General features: G+C 43.6%; 1 protein-coding gene across 2 annotated transcripts in view; it reads right to left on the bottom strand.

Moving 5' to 3' along the window:
• The window catches only part of LOC127576995 (protein bicaudal C homolog 1-like), a 254,613-nt gene that overhangs the window by 31,583 nt on the left and 199,874 nt on the right, over positions 1 to 23,156 (bottom strand). For both annotated transcript variants that reach the window (XM_052027841.1, XM_052027840.1), the window contains exons 4-10: positions 20,376 to 20,455; positions 18,233 to 18,391; positions 14,095 to 14,148; positions 12,629 to 12,823; positions 10,451 to 10,702; positions 6,857 to 6,988; positions 4,026 to 4,212 (exon numbers count right to left, since the gene is read on the bottom strand). In XM_052027841.1, coding sequence (XP_051883801.1) covers positions 4,026 to 4,212; positions 6,857 to 6,988; positions 10,451 to 10,702; positions 12,629 to 12,823; positions 14,095 to 14,148; positions 18,233 to 18,391; positions 20,376 to 20,455 — 1,059 coding nt within the window. The remainder of the gene's footprint in view (positions 1 to 4,025; positions 4,213 to 6,856; positions 6,989 to 10,450; positions 10,703 to 12,628; positions 12,824 to 14,094; positions 14,149 to 18,232; positions 18,392 to 20,375; positions 20,456 to 23,156) is intronic.

Below are 23,156 nucleotides of genomic sequence, written 5' to 3'. Positions count from 1 at the left end.
ATCAACAAAAAAGCAAAATGAAAACTGCAAAGAATCCCCTTTTATTTGTTTACAAGATTGCAACTTGAAGGCGGGAGTGAAGATTTCATGTGCCTCTACTTCATGAGTCACGACCACTTCATGACAGAACTGGGTATCCCTTGCTGATGATTTACCACCCAAAGGATAACATTAAGTTAAAAACTAGGACGCACAAAGTGGCAAGGGCTAGTGATAGATCAGAGGACTGGGAAGTTTTTAGGATCCAGCAGCAGAAGACTAAAAAGCTCGTAAGAAATGGCACGGTAGCGTGGCAGTTATCATAACGTTATTTTACAGCGCCAGTGATCAGGGTTCAATTCCTGCCGCCATCTGTAAGGAGTTTTTACGTTCTCCCCGTGTCTGCGTGGGTTTCCTCCGGGTGCTCCGGTTTCCTCCCACATTTCAAAAAAGTGCAGGTTAGGTAGGTTAACATGGGTGTAATTGGGCAGCAAAGACTCTATGGGTCGGAAGGGCCTGTTACCATGCTGTATAAATAAAGTTTTTTAAAAATAGTTTAAAAAAAAAGAGAGAAAATGAATTTTGAGAGGAAACATACTGCACATGTAGTATAAAAATAGTAAAAGTTTCTATGAATATACAAATAGGAAGAGGGTGGGGACGATAAATGTGGGGCTTCTGGAGAAGGAGGCTGGTGAATTAATAAGATAAGATTTCTTTATTAGTCACATGTACATTGAAACACACAACGAAATGCATCTTTTGCGTAGAGTGTTCTGGGGGCAGCCTGCAAGTGTCTCCACGTTTCCGGTGCCAACATAGCACGCCCACAACTTCCTAACCCGTACGTCTTTGGAATGTGGGAGGAAACTGGAGCACCCAGAGGAAACTCATGCAGTCACAGGGAGAACATACAAATTCCTTACAGACAGCAGCAGGAATTGAACCCGGGTTGCTGGCACTGTAATAGCATTACACTAACTACTACACTGCCGTGCCTGCCCCAGCAAACAAAGGAATGACAAACATGTTGAATAACTTCTTTGCATCAGTCTTCACAGTGGAAGACATTGCTAATATCCCTAAGATATCAGATGGACTAGTCTCAAATAACACGGCAGAACTTACAAAAACACCAATACAAGGGATAAAGCATTGGAGGAACTCAAAGGGCTAAAGGTGGGCAAGTCACCAGGACACGATGGCCTACATGCTAGGAACTTTAAAGGAAGTGGCTGCAGAGATAGTAGACCCATTGGGTGAAATTTTTCATCGCTATACCCCATGAGGGTATCAGAAGATTGGAAAACAGCCAATATGACTCCCTTGTTCACAAAAGGAGAAAGGCAAAAGGCAGCAAACTACAGACCAGTTAGTTTAACAGCTATTATTAGGAAGATGCTAGAGTCAACAATCAAAGAGGAAATAACTATTTAGGTAAGATGAATATAATTAAACTAGTCAACATGGTTTTATGAAAGGTAAATCATGATTGACAAATTTGCTTGAACTCTTTGAGGATGTAACAGGGATCTGTAGATGTAATGTATTTAGATCACCAAAAGGCGTTTGACAAGGTGCTACTGGGAGGCTGGTGCATAAATTTAAAAGCCCATGGTATCACAGGATGCGTGTTGGAATGGATCGAAAACTGGCTGTCTCATAGAAAAACAGAGTTGGAATAAGTAGGCCCTTTTCAGACTGGAAGGAGGTAACAAGGGGAGTATTGCACGGATCAATTCTTGGCCCACAATTATTCATCTTTTACATTAATGACCCGGAAGAAGGAACAGTATGTAAGCTTTCCAAATTTGCCATTGATACAAAAAATAGGTGGAAGGGCAAGTTGTGATAAGGATATTGTGATCGTGCAATGGGATACAGGCAGATTGAGTGAATGGGCAAAGGACTGACAAAAGGAATTTAATGGGAAGTGTGAGGTTATGCACTTCAGTACAAGGAATCAAAAGGCAGATTATTATCTCAATGGAGAGAGACTGCAGGTGAGTGAAGTACAGAGGGATCTAGGTGTTCTAGTGCATGAATCACAAAAGGTTAGCAGGGAGGTCCAACAAGTAGTTAAGAAGGCAAATGGTATTTTGAACTTCATTGCAAAGGGGTTGGATTAGAGGGCATAAGGAGAGGTTGGACAACTAGGGTTGTTTTCTCTGGAGCGGCAGAGGCTGAGAGAAGTTTATAAAATTATGAAAGGCATAGATAGAGTAGACAGTTGGCATCTATTTCCCTGGGTTGAAATGTCTAATACCAGAGGGCATGTAAGATAAGATCTTTATTAGTCACATGTACATCGAAACACACAGTGAAATGCATTTTTCACGTAGTGTTCTGGGGGGCAGCCTGCAAGTGTTGCCCTGCTTCCGGCACCAACATAGCATGCCCACAACTTCCTAACCCATACGTCTTTGGAATGTGGGAGGAAACCGGAGCACCCGGAGGAAACCCACGCAGACACGGGGAGAACATACAAACTCCTTACAGACAGCGGCCAAGGGAGTAAGTTCAAAGGAGATGTGTGGTGCAAGTTTTTTTTACACACAGACAGCGGTAGGTGCCTGGAATGTGTTGCCAGGGGTGGTGGTGGAGGCAGATATGATAGAGGGGTTTAAGAGGCTCTTAGATAGGTACATGAATATGCAGAGAATGGAGGGGTATTGACCACATGCAGGCAGAAGCGATTAGGTGTCATTAGCTTAATTAGTTTGGCACAACATCATGGGCCGAAGGCTTGTTCCTGTGCTGTAGTGTCCTATGTTCTAAGGGGCATTGACAAGGTAGATGTTGGGCTGTTTTCACTAGTGGGAGAGTCTTGAACAAGGGGACATAACTACAAAATAAGGGGGCGATGAGTTAAACCTGAGGTATATAGAAATTTCTTCTCACAGAGGGTGGTGAATCTGTGGGGATTGAGATTAAACAAATCCACATTTAGATTCCTACATTTTTGGATGACTTACAACCATGCAGATTTGCTGCCTTTTGTCTTAACCACACAGCCTACATTTGATAGTTAAACTCCGGGCACAAATGACACTCTTTTGCAGACAGATGCACATATTTAAGCTTTTGTTACCACAGGTTTCACTGAAATGGTAGTCCTTTTGACACCCAAGAGAAATGGATGGGTACAGCTCAGCAAGTGGAAATGGTGGAGTTATTCGAGCTTCATATTTAATTTTCCAGAAATCCCACTGCACGGTTGTTGAACTTACACCTCGACTATGGCAGCATTTTTGGCAGTAGTTATTTTTCCTTCTGCTGTTTCAAAAACCAGCACTGGATCACCACCTCAAAACTGGAATAACTAGAACTCTTTTCCAAAATTGCCTGGAATTTTGGAAATTGACTCTGCCTACACTTTCTGCTGCCTCAGGAAAGTAGCCAACATAATCAAAGACCTGTCCCACCCCAGTCATTCTCTCTTCTCCCCCCTTCCATTAGGTAGAAGATACCAAAGGTTGAGAGAATGTACCACCAGGCTCAAGGACAGCTTCTATCCTGCTGTTATCAGACTCCTGAACGAATCTCGTGTACAGTAAAGAACTCCTGATCTCTCAATCTACCTCATCATGGCCCTTGCACCTTATTTGTCACCTGCACTCCACCATTTCTGTAATTGTATCATTTTCAGACAAGAGTCCCAAATTTCCACAATGGGAATACAGACCACTTCATTTGGTAAAGATTGAATTTTATAAGAAAACAGATCACATCTTACATTACTTACTTATTATGACACAAGCTATCTTCCAACAGAACAATCACATCAGTCTGCTCCCCTCTTCTTAGTTCTTGTAATCCTGCAAACTATGCTCTCTCCACACAGGCCCATCGACTCCCCTTTGTCTGCCATTAATCTACACTAAGGGGTAATATACAGCAGCAATTAACCTACCAGATCATCTTTGGGATATGGGAAAAAATCAGAGCATTCAGCAGAAACCCATGTGGTCACAGGGAGAATGTGCAAACTCCAAACAGACAGCACCTTAATTAGCTCTACAAATGTTACAAAAATACCATCATACCTAAACCAGCGAGGCCTAGTCCAGCTGAAGCCAGGATATCGAGTCCATGACAAGAGAGTCCAATGGGACAGGTAACTGCAGGTGCTGTATTTGCCATGGCAACACCACTATTTTCCAAACCCAGCAGACATTTTCTTGCTTCATACATATTTACAGCATTTCTTTCCACGCTTTTCACAATCACTGACTGACCGGAGGAAAGAAGAGATAATTTTAAGTCTCACACATTACTTAAAATGCATCCTAGATCTTTAACATTCTCATGAATATGCACAAAGAAATCATTATTTTTAAGTTTTAAATAAACCACGATGACACAAGATGGTAGGCATGAACTTTGTGTCTTAGCCAGACCAATAGAGAATGTGAAAGGCATTTTGGAAAGAGGGAGAGGACTTGATAATGATCACTGCTTCACAGTTCCACTCACCATCTAAAGTGCAAAGACCTGGGAATGGGGCTTCGTGCCGGACACCAGCACGTTGGGAAGATCTGAACAGAGGGTGAGCTATTTGAACCAAAAAAGTGATGAGACATTTCCTTTTTATTTGTCTAGAATACGTCTTTTGCAGATTTCTGCAGATGAAATTTGTAAGTGGAATGTGAACAATGTGATTGTAAGAACAATTCTTGATTGTTATTCTATCAGTGACAGCTCTGGCTGGCCTACATTTTGATGTCAAGACAGAAAGGAGTCAACAATCCTAGTACAGTACAAGTATTTGTCAGATATGTCTTACAACACTTGGAAAATTAATTTCCTCATCAGAAAGCACCAAGGAATTATATTCCACTGAGCAACCAGATGTGCCCTGTGGTGATACAGGAATATATATCTGCAGTGGGGGAACAAACCAAATTCACCAACACATTTCTTACAAGACGGTTTGAGAAGGAGCACGCCACGCCAAGTTACAGCCATGCGGCATTTCCTGCTCTTCGATCCTGTGGGAAGATGTGTCAGCAAAGTAGTAGTTTGTGCAGGAAGATAAATTTATTCGTTTTGGAGCCATGCATAACTAATGTTATGGGGTGTCAATGCCTTACATATGGGTTTTTTGATGGTGCACCTCTCCACCACAGTGCTTGCTCCATCTTGTGCACACTTGGGCTCTGCGCAGATTGTGATTAGTGCTCATGATTTAAATTCTGTTTAAATCTTCATGATGCCAGGAATTGGGTATGAGTTTGAAAAGAGTAAGCAAATGAGACTGGAGATTTGAAACTTCTCTGGAGAAGTAAACCTTGCCACAGGGATTGGATGACACACAGACCACTCTGCTTTTGAGAAGAAAAGCTGGGAAGTATTTGCAGCTGAGGCAAAATATTATAGGTTTAGGTGATGTGGCAAACATCAGGTACAAACATGATGGGCCAAACGGCCTCATTCTATGCTGTAAACATTTTTGGCACCAAGTAGGGGAAAGAACACCCACTTGGATTGTATTATGCCAAAGCTGCCTGGATATAAAACACTGGATAAGATTTCCTCTGCGATTTAAGCAATAATACACTAAAAACTTTTGTTCTCAATGCAAAATCTGTCTCTAATCTGTTTCATTCATTAACAACAATAAACCCTCTGCAAATCCCTATGAAATTACAGAATTTGCTCAAATGTTGTTAGCATAGTTATAAGTTAGGTTCCAATAAGTCATTTTCACTTTAAAGGAACTCAGTACTGCAGATTTTTCAGCTATTGTAAGATAAAGTGCTTGATGGTCTATGTTATCACTGGGTAAAACAGTAAAATAACCTATTCCAAATAAGTAATTTCACCTCAAGACTGAAGGTACTCGAAGCACTCAGCAGCAGGTCAGGCAGCATCAGTGAGGGATGAAACAGAGTCAATGTTTCGGAACAAGGACCCTTCATCAGCAGAGTCCAAATGCCACTTGGTTTTGGATTTCCCGCTATTGTATTTTGTTTTGATCCATTTAGTTTCATCTGCTAGACTAAATCCAGCAATGTCCAGCATCACGAGCAACTTAACTCAGGTAATTTTCTGTAATTACGTTTTTGGTTAAAGCTACACTATTGTAACTCGGTGAATGATATGCTCTGGCTCAGTAGGACTAACATCTTTTTCTGATTTCTGCTCTTTTTGATTCCAGATTTTATGCCATGAAAAGCAAGGGAGGTGGTGGGGGTCGAGAACAACGGGACATATTTCATAACCCAGGCTGGACGATTCCAAGGCAATGGCAAGAAACACTGCTTCATGGAGAGCATGGTGAAAATCTAACTGAATGATAGAGCAGAGTCAAGGCACAGCGTGGTCTGCTCGTGGTCCTACATTATTTAATTCTCCCACTTTAAGTAATTCCCACCTCCCTTCCCCACAACCTCCACCCCCTCCCCACCATACTCTTCTTCCCTTTCTTACCCTCTCTTTTTTCTCCCTTTTTTTTCCCCTTTCTCTCCCTGCCTTTGACCCATCACCCCGTGGATCTGTTCCCCCCTCTCCCGCACCTACCTATCACTATCCCTTACCTGCATCTACCTCTCACCACCTTGTGCCCGTCCTGCCTCCCATCTTTTGTCCACCTATCACTGCTCTGCTTTTCCCTCCTGTACATTGAGCTTCCCCTTTTCCTGTCTTCAGTCCTGAAAAAGGGTCCTGACCCAAAACGTTGCCAGCCTGCTTTTCTCCATGGATGCTGCCTGGCCTGCTGAGTTCCTCCAGCATCATAGTGTTCTTCATCTAGATTATTTCCATTCATTTGAACCTTTGTTCTTGATTTTCCATTTTATGCTCACTTGCTTCATTAGATCCGATCAGGAAAAGAAACACAAACTCAGTAAGAGGAAGATTTATCTGTACTGCATACCTTGCTTGGTTGTTTGGGCTTTGGCTTGATGCTAATGAAGACATCCAACTGCTCCATTAACTGAGTGATCCTCTGTGGTTCCACTTCAATGTCTTCCTTCATATCGAACATCAACACAAGGGGGAGACAACCCTGGAGTATAGTATTATCAATTGGTTAAGTGCATTGATATTATATCAAGAACGTATCTGTTTTGCAAGCTGTTCTAACATTAAGGAAAAGGTCAATCCTAATTAAAGTTATTTCTATGGGTTTTGACTCACTTTTCAAATACAAATCAGCACATACCATGCATTCAACATCCTGAAACATTCCTTGGCACCCAGAAGGCAGTCATTTGGCCCATCGAGTCTATGTTGGCTCTCAGAGCATTTCTATCAGCCTTACTCCACCTTTTACTTCCCTCTGACCTATCTTTTTTCATGCACCCCATCACCTTCACCCAGATCCTTCTGCTGGCAACACGACAGGTAAATTACAGTGGCCACTTAACCTGCCAGCATGTCTTTGGGACATGGGAGAAAACCAGAGTGCATGGGGAAATGCACTCACTGATAGCACCCGAGGTCAGGATTAAACCCAGGGTGCTGAAGCTGTGAGGCAGCATGACTAACAATTGTACCACCCATTTCATCAGTAAACATTCATTTATGTTCCTTCTAGAAGTAGGTCATGCAAGAGCCACACTTGAATTGGTAGACCAACCTGTCAGTGCCCTTTAGATAGCCAATTTTATACAGGATTTCAATATGGACTTGACTAGTCTACACAACGAAAAGATCTCCAAGCTTGCCAACACTTTTGATAGGATAATGAAGCTGCTATTTAATAGTAACTACAGAGCTGAAACCTTTCCCAATCCAAATCTCTGGAAAAATAAAGGTTGACCTGCAGATGGAGTTGAACTTGGAAGTGAACTGAAGGTTTTTTATACATGTCAACAAGTGATACTTATGTAAAAGTTCTCTTAATGCTCAACTTCTACACGGTAAATGGAAAATAGACTCCTGGTGAACTGGTGCCTTTCATAGTATCAAGAATTCTTAAAGTGCTTCAGAGATAATTAAATGCTTTTGAAGTGAGTCACTGCTTTAATGAAGGGAATGTGGCAGCTAATGTGCACACTGCAGGCTCTCACCAACAGCAATATGATAATGGCTGGATAATCTGTTTTCTTAGCAATGATGTCTGGGGGTAAATATTGACCAGGACCAATGGGTTAACTCCCCTGCTCTTCTCCAAATGGTACCGTGGTATCTTTTACATCCATTGAAGGGAGCAGATGAACTCATATAGACTAAAGTACAAATTAGGAGCAGGAATAGGGCTGTGAATCCTACTGTGCAATTTAATAAGATCATGAATGATCAGACTATAACCTCAACTCTGCATTCTCATCTACCCCTGCTAACCTTTCACCCCTTTATCGATCAACAATCTACCTCTTAAAAATATTCATAGACTGCTTCTATCGGCTTTTAAGGAAGAGAGTTCCAAAGCCTCATAGCTCTCTGAGAGAAAAAGAAGTCTTGCCTCATCTTCATCTTTATTGGGCAATCCCTTATCTTTTCAGTTACCCTGAGTTTCTCCTACAAAGGGAGACAAATGAGGGAATCAAGGATCTAAGAGGGGGACAAACTGAAAAAAATCAATATTATTGAAGAAACCGTGCTAGGGAAATTAATATATCCAGCACTGCATTTAATATTTTACAAAAGCTTGAAAGAAGAAGCAACTGAAGTGTATGCACATGAATTTTAAATCTTGATTGATCTGGAAAAGTGCTGACTGCCTTGAAGAATCAGTTCAATGGCAGATTAAGCAACCATATCTGGATAAATATGGCATCTTTAGAATTCATATTGCGTCAGTCTCACCTTCATCAACTGGCCTGTAATCTGTGAAGTGGATCAATAGCCCCAACGTACAACCTGCACAGTTTTTATCCTCCTGATTTAATTGGAAGGAATACTGAGTGGGCAAAGAACATGGAAGCAAGGTTCCTTTAAGCCTGTTTGGTCATTCAGTTTAGATCCTAATTGATGTATCTTTACTCTGTTCACAGTCTTTGTATTACAACCCACATAACCTTGTCTCACATAAATCTATCAAGCTCAGCTCTGACATGTTAAATTGGCCGTAGTCACAACAGTTTTTTGGGCCAGAGATTTCCAGATTTCCAGCAGTTCTAATTCTAAGGTCATGTTCCTTTGTTCTGCGTTCCCCTGTAGGACATAATTTCTCAATCTATCCTAGAAACTCCTTTCATACTCATAAATACCTCAACTGATTCAAGCTTTCATCTTCTATACTTGAGTGAATACAACCCTTGGCTACAAACCCACGCTCATAATCTGACCCATTTGGCCTTGGAATGTTTCTGTTGACTCTCCGGAACTGAACTTAGTTTCTCTAAAAGAAAGGATGAAGCCAGTGCTTCATATAACACCAACACAATTACCATCCCTTTGTCTTCCAGCGCTGCAGAGCAAGATGCCATCGTCTGAGTAATTTTTCGTACGTGTCCACTAGCCTTTGGTAACACTGCAGAGGGAAAGGTCCTCCAACAGGCAAAGGTGAGAGATATGCTCCCCTTGCCATTACTGACCAATCAATTTGGATTGAATTTTTCGCAGGTCTTGAAAATGCATACAAGTCTTCACATGAGCCATAAACTTAAACCCAGTTTAAAAGTACCAGGAATTCAAAGCAAAGTGTTACACCTTCCAGAAATCTATTGATTTTTGAGCAATATTCCCATTTAAAGAACTTCAAGAACACCTTATTAATGAAGCTGTCAGCTGAAATGCATCACTTACTTCAACTACGTACAGTGGGGAAAATTAAATCATATCCACTCAAGCCAGGAAAATTGCATTGGCAAGATACCACCACGCTCCAGTGAAATAGGACATTCATAGTTTGATTGTAATGGGGTTCTTTGGTCACACTAAAGACTCGCTTGGGCCAATGCTCCTATTAAATTCTGTCACTCTGTTAAAAACTAAATTGGTGATACTGGAGAAGCTGCATTTATTACCTGTCCCAGTTGCTACGGCGATTACGTAGCTTGCTGGGATTTTTCTGCTGCCATTAAAAACTAACCACAAAGTCACATGTCAGCCAGACTGCGTAGGGAAGCCAGGTTTCCATCCCCTGAAGCACATTAATCAGTCAGTTTGTTTTTTAACTGCAGTCCAACAGGTTTAATGGTAATTTTTTCTGGTGCCAGCCCAGTTCAACCAGATTTAATTAATTCAGTTTAAAATTCATCATGCTGGGAATTGAACTCATGACTTCTGGGAAGCGAGTCTAGAACCATAAAAGTGCAATGATATCTTGGATGCAAGTCCAGTAACCTCACCACCATGTCATCATACACAAACCAATAGTATAAAAATATCAATGTTTTAACGTTTGAGAGAACCAGTCAGAAAAGGTTTCAACATTTATCGCAGTGATCACATGGCTAAACCATAAATGAATTATTGCTTTGTCAAATTAACAAGCCATTTTCACCCATAATAAAAGTTTCCAGTAAAAGTAATCATCAATGATTCTTCTAATGATCCATGTATTGATGTTAATGCATACCATGAGGTATTGTCTAGCTAGACAGACAGACTCAATAGTGCCCTGGAGGTAGACTGTGGACTTCTTCTGGGGATTGCTGGGATCTGGAAAGTGGATCTGAGCTCCAGCTCTCTGCATTATGTGCTTAATGTTATTCCCATTGCGACCCATCATGAAGAGATGGTGTTGAGGTGCAATGTCCAGTTGGGTGCTGACGGGTATGGCGCTCCCCAGACTGCCAGCTAGGTGCTCCAGCAACATGGCTGTCCCTTCCTGAAAACAAAACCAGACAGTTTGTATTAGGCACGCTGCATTCTAACAAAAGGCTCTGCCCAGAAGCTGGTCTGACGTCCATGTCTATCGCACTAACAGCTCAGAAACAAGGGCATTAAGGATAAATGCCCCATGCCCACTACACTCGAGGGTGGGGAAAGAGGAACAAGCTGGATTGCTCTCGCCGAGAGCCTACAGCAACTTGGACTGAATGGTCTTCTTCCAAGCTCTAACCCAGGATTACATAAATAACTTATCTAACTCAGTCAGCATATCTTGTCCTTTTCTCTCATGTGCTCATGAAGTTTTCCTTAAATGCATGCTATTTGCCTTAATAACCATGCACAGTAGCAGGTACCACATGTCTGAGCACTCCTTGAGTAAGGAAGTTCCTCCCTGTTGGATCTATTGATGATTCTCCTATACTTAATGCCCTTAGTTCTGTTTTCTGGCACAATTGAAAGTATCTTCTCCACATTTACACAATCAAATCCCTTTATCATTTTATTGACATTAAGTTGCCTATCAGAATCCGCTTCTCTCAGGAAAGGACTGCCAACCTTTCTCTCTTGATATTATGATGTATCGCTTTTTGATGTGTGTAAATTCTTAATTCAGTTACGAAACTGGAAAATGTATTTTAGCATCTTCTGCGTTGCCTCTATTTCATCTTCTTTAAACTTGGAGGCAACAGGTAAGCACTGTACTCTGTGCATGACAATTATTGATGCACCATAAAAAGCATCCTATCTGGATGCATCACAGCTTGGTATGGCAACTGCTCTGCCCAATACCCAAGAAACTGCAGAGTTGTGGACACAGCTTAGCACATCACAGAAACCAGCCTCCCCTCTATGGACTCTGTCTACACCTCTTATTGCCTCAGTAAAGCAGCCAACATAATCAAAGACCCTACCCATCCCGGACATTCTCTCTTCTCCCCTCTCCCATCAGGCAGAAGATACAAAAGCCTGAAAGCATGTACCACCAGGCTCAAGGACAGCTTCTATCCCGTTGTTACATGACTGTTGAATGGTCCCCTAGTACGATAAGATGGACTCTTGACCTCACAATTTACTTCATTATGGCCTTGCACCTTATTATCTGCCTGCACTGCACTTTCTCTGTAACTGTAACACTTTATTCTGCATTCTGTTATTGTTTTCCCTTGTAGTACCTCAATGCACCGTTGTAATGAAATGGTCTGTATGGATGGCATGCAAAACAAAGTTTTTCACTGTACTTCGGTACATGTGCCAATAATAAACTAATTCCAATTCTGTTCGACTTTAATATACATTTTGTTCAGTGAACGAAGAGTCAAGCCAAAGTGGCTCTCAATCAGTTTTGGTAAAAGTTCATTAATCATTGGGATCCAGTATTATGTCAGGTCATATTTAGGAGGATGTCAAGACTTTGGAAAGGGTTCAGGAAAGGTTAAATGGAAGCTGAGATCGTCCTCCACAGAGCACAGAAGTTAAGAGGAGATTTAATACTGGTGCTCAGAAAAATAAATAGGGAGAAACTGTTTATATTAGCAGAAGGATTAGGGCAAAGGGAACAAAGAATTAAAATAATATACAGAAGAACATGAGGAGAAGACTTTTTTTGCTGTTTTTGCACAGCGATTTCTTATGATCCAAAATCAACTGCCTGAAAAGGTGATGGAAGCAGTTTCAATAGTAATTTTCAAAAGAGAATTCAATAAATACTTGAAAAGGAAACATATGCAGGGCTGAGAAGCAGGAACAGGGTAATTGGATAGCTCTTTCGAAATACTTGTTCAAATACCCACCTTATTTGCTGAAAGATTCTATTCATTTTAAACTGGTCCAGAGAGACATGTTATAAATTTTTTTAAAATGTTTACTATGCACCGTACTGAAGGCAAAATCACTATCTTCACTGCCCTGGGGCCATTCTCACCTTGACTGCTGCAACATTGTTCTGAGACCCTCGAACAATTACTGTGGCACCATACATGCGTGATCGTTGTTTGAAGGATATGGAAATGTTATACGTTTGGGACAGATGCTGGATCGTTGGTGAGTTGGGGTCGGGAATTGGCTGCAAAATGCCAGCGATGGGTAAATCGAACATCATCACCAGAGGGAGCAGCTCCTAGGTGGCAAAACATTGCACAATAACTGTTACTACGAAAATACTACACTATGCATATGCAAAAATATCACTCTCTCTTATAAATAATAAAAAGGACTAACCGTTTCTGTTTAGGAAATTCTATTCACAGCTATACGTAAAATATTATTTTTATATATGAATATGCAATGTATGATTTTTTTTAAAAAGCAAGGTTAAACAATTAAATAACTTGCTGCAGGCTCCAAGACTTTTTTTTATTAAACATTATTTCTGAATTCATCTCTGCACATAATTTGATACAGTAATTTTATATCATGCACCTTCAGGAAATTTATGCTTTTGTATTCTGCCTTGCATTGTGTGAAAGGGGCAGTGTCGTATCATTTTTTTTCATGGGGGACGTAACAACTTTTATCTTGTTTCTTGAATCCGGAAACATCAAATCAATAGCCCAAGACCTATTCAGCCAAATGTCCTCTGCCAGCTCTTTGTGTGATCTACTGAATTTGTCCACCTACCCCTCTCTTTCCCCAAAACACAGTGGGTGTGACCTCTGGGGGGGGGGGGGGGGGGAGTTTTTATGTTGTCTTATGACCAGAGCCCACCCAGTGCTCTCCCCTTCCAGACTGCCTGATGCCACTGATGATGGGAGCACTGCAGCCAATACTGTGAAAATGACCTAATGCCACCTCTGCTTTCCCACTCCAGGTCCCAGAGCTCTTCAAACGAGCCAAGAGCTGGTAAGTAGCTCCAATATCCGGAATGGCAACAGTTCAATGGCAACACATATCTAGTTCACTGCTGAAAATGGTTCCAAGGTTCCTTGTGCAGTTGCACTCAGACTTTGGTCACAAATATTCTGAAGGCTTCCAACCACCCACAGGTATAAACAGTTACTTCTATCCACAGATGCACTATCAACCCCCTTCATGAAAAAGAATTGCAAATTTAGTAGAGAACAGTTTGATCTTCTTCAGTGACCTGGGTTCAATCCATCATATATGTTCTCCACATTCTATGCAAGCTAAATGAGAAATAAAAATCAGTTTACACAACATTTGGATGTTCATCTTTTAGAAGTCATATTTCAATAGTCTTGTATTTGGTTTGGTCATGTGAATGACCATGTACATCTATTGCTTGAAACCGTGATTAAAGATATGTGAGGTTATGCCAACAACACCACAATATCTGGGTCCATATATGAGTGCATCAGCACTGTCAGTATCAAGGGAATTTCACATCACCAAAACCACCCAACCACTCTCAAAATCAGCTCCAAAACTTACTCTTATACGACTTCTGGCTGCTTCCACACCGGACGGCTGTCCTGCTATGGAGACCTGTTAATCAAAGGAAAGCCAATGCAATCAATTAGAAATGTGGTTTGACAACATTTCCACGATGGAGAAAACCTTCAGATAAATTCCTGAGACCTTAGCCAAATCACTGCACTCTCTTGGTGATCCCTGGAGAACATGACACGTTCCTGCCAACTCCTTAAATATCTTAAAAAATGCATGAATAATATGCTAGTACTGAACATACAACAGAAGTCTGATCAACTCCCGGACACCAACTCATCTGCTGACAGCAAAGGTCCAGAAGCTCAATCCAGTTTCCATGAGCTCGTCTCATTTCACTATAGGCTTTATTTCTGAAGCAATTCCAACGAGCGGTAAGGTCACAGACCTGTAACACCAAAATCATTAAGGAAGGAAGACCTTTAATGCTAACTCTCATTCCTCCTCCAGGTGCTAACTGACCTGCTGAGTGCGTGCAGCAATTTCTTTCATTTCAGATTTCCAGCTTCTGCAGTATTCTAATTTTTTTTTCCACTCTCTCATTCAAGTCTCTCAACAATACTGCACACCTCACAAGAGAACCCAATCCTACTCCCCATTACCAAAGACTACGTCATCCAACTATCAGCTCTGAACTCCATCATCAACTACATCCACTAAAGCCAATTATTATTGGCACAATACCTAATCTCAAGCCTCATTATTTGGTAAGTTGTTATAAAGGAGTTAAGATAAGATCTTTATTAATCACATGTACATTGAAACACACAGTGAAATACATCTTTTGCGTAGTGATTTTTGGGGGGCAGCCCGCAAGCGTTGCCTTGCTTCCGGCGCCAACATAGCATGCCCATAACTTCCTAACCTGTACGTCTTTGGAATGTGGGAGGAAACCCGAGCACCCGGAGGAAACCCACACAGACACGGGGAGAATGTACAAACTCCTTACAGACGGTGGCTGGATTTGAACCCAGGTCGCTGGCGCTGTAAGTCATTATGCTAACCACTATGCTACAGTTCTCTGCATCACCCATTTAATCAGAATTTCAAGTTTTAGCCACACTGTACTCAATTCCATGTGTACCTTGGTTCAAACGAAAACCACAAGAGTAGTCAATAAGACCCAGAGAGTTCAGTGATAGCATCCCTTTTGAGTATTGCAGGTATACTTTCTTGATTTCAGTGTTTGTCAAATATTCCTGCAGTACTGCAAATGCAAAACTGCTCCGTAAATCCAGTCAATTTACACTTAACGCACATCCGTGGGCCAATTTGTCGGTACAATGCACAGCAGCTAATAAAGGTGTCATGGCCAGACAACACCTTCATCCTTTTCAACACCTGTTTCATTGTTTTCAACAACTGGGACAATAGGTACAAATTGGTTGCAGCAGCCTGAACTGATCTTGTTTAAGCAAATAAGCAGTAAAAATCATGCTTGTCATGTCATTAATTGCAAGTCAGCTTCATTAAAACATACTCCAAAATGAGAAGACAAGCTTTCATTGAGGAGAAGGGAACAAACAGTGACCATGGTGACAAACAACGTGTGAATCTGGCTCCCGTTCAACAAGAAGATTCATATTGTTTTTATGGTATGGCCTCTTACTTTGCAACTTGATTGCAAAATATAGAGCGATATTTTTGGATGAAGTATTAGCAAACATCTGAAATATGAATGCTTTCTTTCAAAAATTAAATTTAGATGTTGCCTGAAAACAATAAATTTTCATTTCCTTTACATGCCTCACATTTCGAAGCCCACTGTCTTGTGAAAGTGACTGCTCTCAACTGGGAGATATCATCAGCGTCTTCAGTGGCAGTGGTTCAAGCAATGATATCTGTTGTGTAGATCGATAAGTGCTTGTGATAGCATTGGAAACAAATCTAAGGGTGACACAGTGGCACAGCTGCCACACAGCGTCAGTGACCTGGGTTCAGTCCTGACCTCGGGTTTTGTCTGAGTGGAGTTTGCATGTACTCCATGACTGTGTGGGTTTTCTCCGGGTGCTCTGGTTTCCTCTTACATCCCAAAGATGTGCAAGTTAGCAGATTAATTGGCCACTGTAAATTGCCCCTAATGTGTAGGTAAGTGGTAGAATCTGGGGGGAGTTGACAAGAATGAGGTGAGAGAAAAGAATGGGTTTAATGCATGATTACCGTAAATTGGTGGTTGATTGTTAGCATGGACTCGGTGGGCTGAAGGGCCTGCTTCTGCGCTGTATCTCTCTATGAACTCTAAATCACTACCAGATACCTGTTATTCTTGGATTATTTATAATTTGCAACTAGTAAATATGAATCCAAACAGGTGCACTGCATCCATGAGTATCAAGTCAGAAGTCATTCACTGAATTTGCAAAGAGAGTTTTTCCCTTTAAAAACAGAAGCTATGGTGTAGCATCGACCCTAACCCTAAATTAGAATCCAATGCTCTGTTCCAGCGTCACTAGCTTTGTTAGCTCAACAAACATTTGCCATTCACTAATTACAAAAGCCATTAGTGGATGGAAATAAAAAGACTTGCTTGCAAATTATTAACATTTTCAGGAGAAAGATCAGCATCCAAAGTAAACCTCAAATAATTCACCATCAACTCAACATGGTGGGAGTGGAAAATGCCCATGTTTCCTGAAACCAGTCAATGACAGTCAAAGAAGAAGCAATGACCACTTGCGCTTTAACTTGGCACCAACCTGAGGCATTCCACATGGATATAACGCCTTGCTTGGCTAACAACACAGGTTTTAAGCTGCACCTTTAAAAAGGAAGGTAGGTTTCAGGAGGAAATTCCAGGGCTCACGGCCAGGACAGCTGAAGGCATGGCTGCCAGTGGAGGGAGCACAGAAAATTGGGAATGCAAAGTTCTTGAGGGCCGGAGGAAGTTTGAGATGGAGAGGGCCCAGAGCGCCGAGCAATCTGAAAACAAGGATGGGGAATTTTTGAAAAAAAGGCTTTGTTGGTGAACCAGGTCAGCACAGAGGTGATGGGTAAATGGGTGTGGGCCAAGATATGGCAGCAGAGATTTCAGTGCGTGGAAGTTTATGAAGAAGGTAAGGCTGCCCAAGGTAACACTGGACAAGTTAAATCAAAGAGATAACTGAAACATGGGTGAGGTTGGAGGCCTCCAGCAGCAGATATTTTGGGATGTAGTAGCAGACAAGCTTTGTCACCCAGAGGAGAAGGGGTCAGAAGCTTGGCTAATGGTCAAATAGGACAATGCCTGCTTCACCTCATGGCAGTAGCAAAGTACTGGGGCTTGAATCAGTGGTATGGGGACCGACTTTGTGGCTGGATCTTCCCATTAGAGAGAGAACCTCATCCAGGAGAGCTCAAAGGGTGGAGAATGGAAGCTCCATCCTTTTGACTTGTCCAATATTATTGCCTCTAGCGCAAGGGCTGGAGAACAGAAAGGTTAATTGGCAATTAATTTCTCTGGCACCTCTGTATATTCTCAGCTCATCTCCAAACATTTCAAGGTCAAAATGGAGCACTTTACAAGAGGAGTTACCATTGTTATTTAAGCAAAGGTTCTACGCACAGCAAGGAAATGAATTTTCAGGTAATCTAGCTTTGGTGTGATACTGACTGAGAGACGAATGTCAGTCAGGGCAGCCTGCTCTTCTTTGAGTGTTCCCACTAGAGCTGACAACTCAGATCTCGACTTCACGCTCCATTGAAAAGCTGTTCCCTCAGGGCAGCAGTGAAGCATCCCCCTCAGGACAGCAATGCTCTGTTCCCTGTACAGCGTTCCCTCAGGACAGCAGTGAAGAGACTGGAGGGGGATGTGAGCCTATAACCTTCTGACTTAAACCAATACTTGGCCACAGTACAGTGGAAATTTTCTGAATGCCTTACAACGAATCTGGAGAAGACTACAACAAGAACATATTACACAATCTACTTTGTCTTCAAATACATTAAGAACACCAAGCGAAGGCCAATGGAGTAATAAACCAGCTGCAAGATTGGATGACCATCCAAAAGGCCTGGAAACCAAAGGCACCAACTATGGTTTGAAATGCTGGCTCCATTGGGAATTAGAGTTGATGGATGGCAAGTGAGAAGGACAACTGGCCCAACTTCCCCCTGGCAGTTATGAAGTACAGAGCCCGGGAGTTACCTGATTGCTTTTCTCTGTCTGGTTATTCCGGTTAGAGTCAGGGAAATGAATGTGGCAGCCTGTCTCCTCCATTACTTTTTTGATGTTGTTTCCTCCTTTGCCAATTACATGGGAGTGCTCCGTGTGCGACACATCCATCTTCAGGGTTACCCGATTACTCTAATTCAAAGGCCAAGAGGGAAAACGATTGTAATTTAATGATTACTTTGCATCCATCCTACTCAGTTCACCAACTTCTTTAATTTTTTTTCATTACTGAATGGACTCAAATTATAGGCAGCGTTTTTCTTCAACAATGCTTTATTGTTCAAATAGGAAAACGAGACATGAGATTTGTATAGCGGTGGACTGGTATTACTAGTTGTTAACGCAGTGCTGGCTTTAATTAGCTCAACTGGAATTGTAGTGACCCCATAATTCTGCACCAAACTAGGTTAGTACATGGCCTGCATTCCCTTAGATGGAGAACCCAGAGGTGGAATGGGTAGAAGGGGAGCTGGAAGCCCTTGTGCCAGAGGTAAGGTCAGGCGATGGATGAGCGATTCCAGTTCCAGGAAAAGATCAAATTAAAATGAGGATAGCAGAAGGACTGAATACATCCAATTGCTGTTGATATATTTTTCATGAGAGAGAGAAAGAGAGAGCGAGAGAGAGAAAGAGAGAGCGAGAGAGAGGGAGCGAGAGCGAGAGAGAGGGAGCGAGAGCGAGAGAGAGGGAGCGAGAGAGAGAAAGAGGGAGCGAGAGAGAGAGAGAGTGGGGGGGAGAGAGAAACTGGGGAGGAGAGTGGGGGAGAGAGAGAGAATGGGGAGAGTAAGAAGAGTGAGAGATGCACAAAGAAGGGAGAGAAATGAGAGTGGGGGAGACAGAGGGGGAGAGAAAGAGAGGGTGGGGGAGGGAGAGAGGGGAGGGAGAGAGGGGAGAGGTAGTGGGGGAGACGGGGAGAGAGAGAGTGTGGGGGAGAGAGAGTGGGCGAGAGAATGGGGGAGAGAGAGTGGGCGAGACAGAGAGTGGGGAGAGAGAGTGGGGAGACAGAGGGGGAGAGAGAAAGAGAAGGTGGGGGAGGGAGAGGGGAGAGAGAATGGGGGAGAGAGAGTGGGCGAGACAGAGGGGGAGAGAGAAAGAGAGGGTGGGGGAGGGAGAGGGGAGAGAGAATGGGGGAGAGAGAGTGGGCGAGACAGAGAGTGGGGAGAGAGAGTGGGCGAGGCAGAGAGTGGGGAGAGAGAGTGGGCGAGACAGAGAGTGGGGAGAGAGAGGGGGCGAGACAGAGAGTGGGGAGAGAGAAAGAGAGTGGGGGAGAGAGATAGGGTGAGGGATACACAAAGAATGGAGAAAATTGAGAGTGGGGGAGATGGAGGGGGAGAGAGAGAGAGGGTGGGGGAGGGAGAGGGGAGAGGGTGGGGGAAAGGGACAGAGAGAGCGAGAGACCGAGAGAATGAGGGTTAAAATAGGTAAAGGGAGGGAGATGTAGAGAGAGAGGGAGGGATGAAAATAGAGAGGAGAAGGGCAGAGGGAGGGAGATGTAGAGAGATCAGGGAGGGGGAATGACCACGTCGGGGACAACAAGGATCATCGGTGGTGTGAGGGGGTAGGAAGGTGTGTGGCCAATGGGGTGGAAGAATTCAGGAGCACAGGGGAGGGGAAGGACGGGACGTGGGGCAAAGGGGAAGCAGGGGGTGCAAGAGGAAGGCAGTGGGAACTGAGTGGAAGGAGAGGATGGGGCATGACTGGTAGGAGGGGGTGCAGGAAAGGGGGCAGGTGGCAGCATGGGATGGGGACGTGGGGGGGAACGGGAAAGGGGCAAGGAGGGAGAAGAGGGCGTGGGTGGAGGAGGGAACGGGGACGGAGGGGACTGTGGGGATGGGTGCAGGGGGGAAGGGGTAGGGGAAGGGGAAGGGGAAGGCAGAGTGGAGTGGCGCAGCAGGGAGAGAAGGGGCGCAGGGTTTGAGGGGTTGGAGGACGGAGGAAGAAAGGCGAATGGAGGAGGGGGTCGAGCATTGATGGTGAAGGGAGAGAGGCAGAGGTTTTCAGTTCATGCACTAGGAGGAGTGAATGCTGCTGATTACAGTTCACAGAGCCACCGCAGTAACTCCACAAAGAGAGGCCCGTTGCTAGTTGACAATGCACGAGAGACACTCTGCCTTACTTTTGTGTCCAGAACAGACATGATTTTTTCTTTCGCTTCCTTCACGTTTTCTTTCTTTCCGCCAACTTTAATGTGGGGATCTGCACAAACAAAAGCAAAACCAGACATGAGATGCAAGCCAGCTGTGCTTGTTCAATGGCCCAGAGTTGCCAAACCAAGCAAGACCCTAGCCCAGGAGTTCCGAGCTTGGCTTCACAGAAACTGGGGGAGTGCGCTGTAGCGCATGCTGCGGAGTGCATCAACAATATATTGTGAAGGGCGCTGTGGGCCGTGCTGTGCAGTGCGTTATGCGGGGTGTTGTGGAGCGTGTTATGAAGGGTGCTGCAGAGTGTACTATGGAATGCATTGCAGAGCAGACTGTGAAGTGCTGTGCGGGAAGTGTTGTGCAGAGCCCGGTGGAGAGTGTCACGCATCTGTGGAGAGTATTGTGCAAGTTGTGCAGAGTGAGGTACTGCACGCCATGGAGCGTGTTGTATAGACAATTGTGCAGTGTGTCCTGGAGAATGTTAGGAATTGTGCACTGTGTTACGGAGGGCGTGTGGAGGGCTCAGTTGAGAGTATTGTGTAGTGCATTATAGAGGCAATTTGGTGGAGGGCACTGTGCTGGGTACTGCATTGTGGAGGGTGTAGTGCAGTGCACCATGGTGAGTGCTGTACAATGTGCCCTGTGGGTGTTGTGGAGCACACTGGGCAGTGTCCCATAGAGACTGGGGTGATGGACGTTGTAGAGGGCACTGTGGAGCGTGTTGGGGAGCACACCATCGAGGGCATTGAGCAGCATGCTGTGAAGACTTGTGGAACGTGTTGAGGAAGACTTTACGGAGAGCATTGTGCAGTATGTTGTGGAGAGAACCGAGCAGTGCACGGTAGAGCACTCTGTGCTGTGCACCTTGGAGAATGCTGTGGAATATGTTGAGGAGCTTGCTACGGAGGGAGCTGTGCAGAGCATTGAGCAGTGTACCATGGGGGAGTGTGTTCTGGAGTGCACAATGCAGTACACTGTGAAGCATGTAGTAGACAGTGTTGCGCAGCGCACCATGGGGAGTGTTGTGGAGTGCATGGTGAAGCACTGTGGAGGATGTTGAGGAGGACACAGTGGGTGGTTATGTGGAGGGTTATTTTGAAAGTCAAAGTCGAGTTTATTGTCATATGCGCAAGTACATGTACGCACAGGTGCAATGAAAAACTTACTTGCATCAACATCCGAGGCACATAGCATCATGTAAGCAGCATTCACAAGAAAAACATAAATTAAACAAAGTATACATTGTGAAAAGTGATGAGCAGGGGGTCGTGTTGAGGAGGTTATTGTGGAGGACATTGGAGAAGGTATTGAGGAGGTACTGATATGTTGTGAAGGGTGTTGAGAAGGCTGTTGTGGACAGGGTTCAACAGTACACAGAGAGTTGAGGTGGGGGGTTGCCGTGCAGTACAATGTGGGTTGTGTTGTGGAGATTGTTAAGCTGCACATCTGCACTGGTCATCACCACAAAGGCAGCTGTGTTCTGTCGTTGAGAATTTGGCTTCAGGCCCAGTGTGGCTGGGGTAAAGCAATCTGGAATTTGTAACATCTTTCCTGTCCTGTTTCAGACAGAGCAGGCCAACTCAGGTGAAAGGAGATGGTGCAAAGATAGACAGAAATACTCAGCAGATCCAGCAGTGTTTGTGAAGAGAAAAACCGAGTAAACTGATGAGCGTTAGAGAGATCCCAGGTTTTGAAGAGGCTCTAACATGTGGTATAAGGCAGCACACAGTTGGTGGTGGTGAGTCAAGCAAGTAGTTTGCAAGGGTGGGAGAGGTCAGACATAGTTGGCTGGTTTGGAGAAGACAGAGGAAGGGGGTGATTGGGGCATAAGGGGTTGGAAAAAGGAGCAAGGTTGATAAACGCAAGAATCGTGTCAGTCTTGATGATGCCATATCGAGGGTGATTGGAACAGGGAGAGTTACCCATGTGACCAGAAGTTAAACAAGGATGAACCAATGGAGGAATGGGAACTGACATGATATAGTTTGGTGTCAAGGAGGAGCCAAGTGATACAACATATTTTCAGTGACATTATTTACAATCAAGCTGCAAGAATAGTTGTCAAAATTCCAAGTCTGAGCCACAGAGCATAACATGATGCCCCAGAGACTTCATCCAACATTCTTTTGGTTTTGAATGTCTCACTAAATTCAGGCCCAGACAATCGGCCCAGATTAATGTCTGTTCTTCCCAGCCACAGCTCAGGGACTTTAGTTATACCTTACCCTATCAGATCCCGAAAGTATAGATGGAAGAGACAGCTGGGCTCTAGGTGCAGGCTTTTCCACCAATTTGCCTGTGACTGCTTGCTTATTATTTAAAAATGAGATGACTTGCAGTCTAATAGGATGAGAGCAAGCTATGGGAACAAAAGCGGTTTCTATGGAGTCACAGAATGGTTACAAGATAGAAGGAGGCCATTTGACCCATCTAATCCACACATCTCCATGCAAGCGTGATCCAGTAGCCCCAGTCCCCTGCCCCCTCCCTTTCCCTGTAAATTCTTTCTTTTTAGATACTTAGCCGGCATCCTATCAAACAAATGAATTTGCCTCCATTACTGCCTGTGGCAGTGAAATCCAGATCCTAAACACTTCCTATGTAAAAGATTTTTTTCTCATGTCATTTATTCTTATCAATCACCTCATTCTACGTCCTCTAGTTCTTGACCCTCACGCCAATGGGAAGGATTTCATTCTCTCTGCTGTCTATAACATTCATGACTGTAAACATCTCTATCAGATCCCGTAACAACC

This window comes from Pristis pectinata, chromosome 12 (genome assembly GCF_009764475.1).
Source record: "Pristis pectinata isolate sPriPec2 chromosome 12, sPriPec2.1.pri, whole genome shotgun sequence".
Classification (NCBI taxonomy): domain Eukaryota; kingdom Metazoa; phylum Chordata; class Chondrichthyes; order Rhinopristiformes; family Pristidae; genus Pristis; species Pristis pectinata.
Note: the sequence above shows the minus strand (reverse complement) of the source record. Positions and strands in the feature narration are given on the sequence as shown.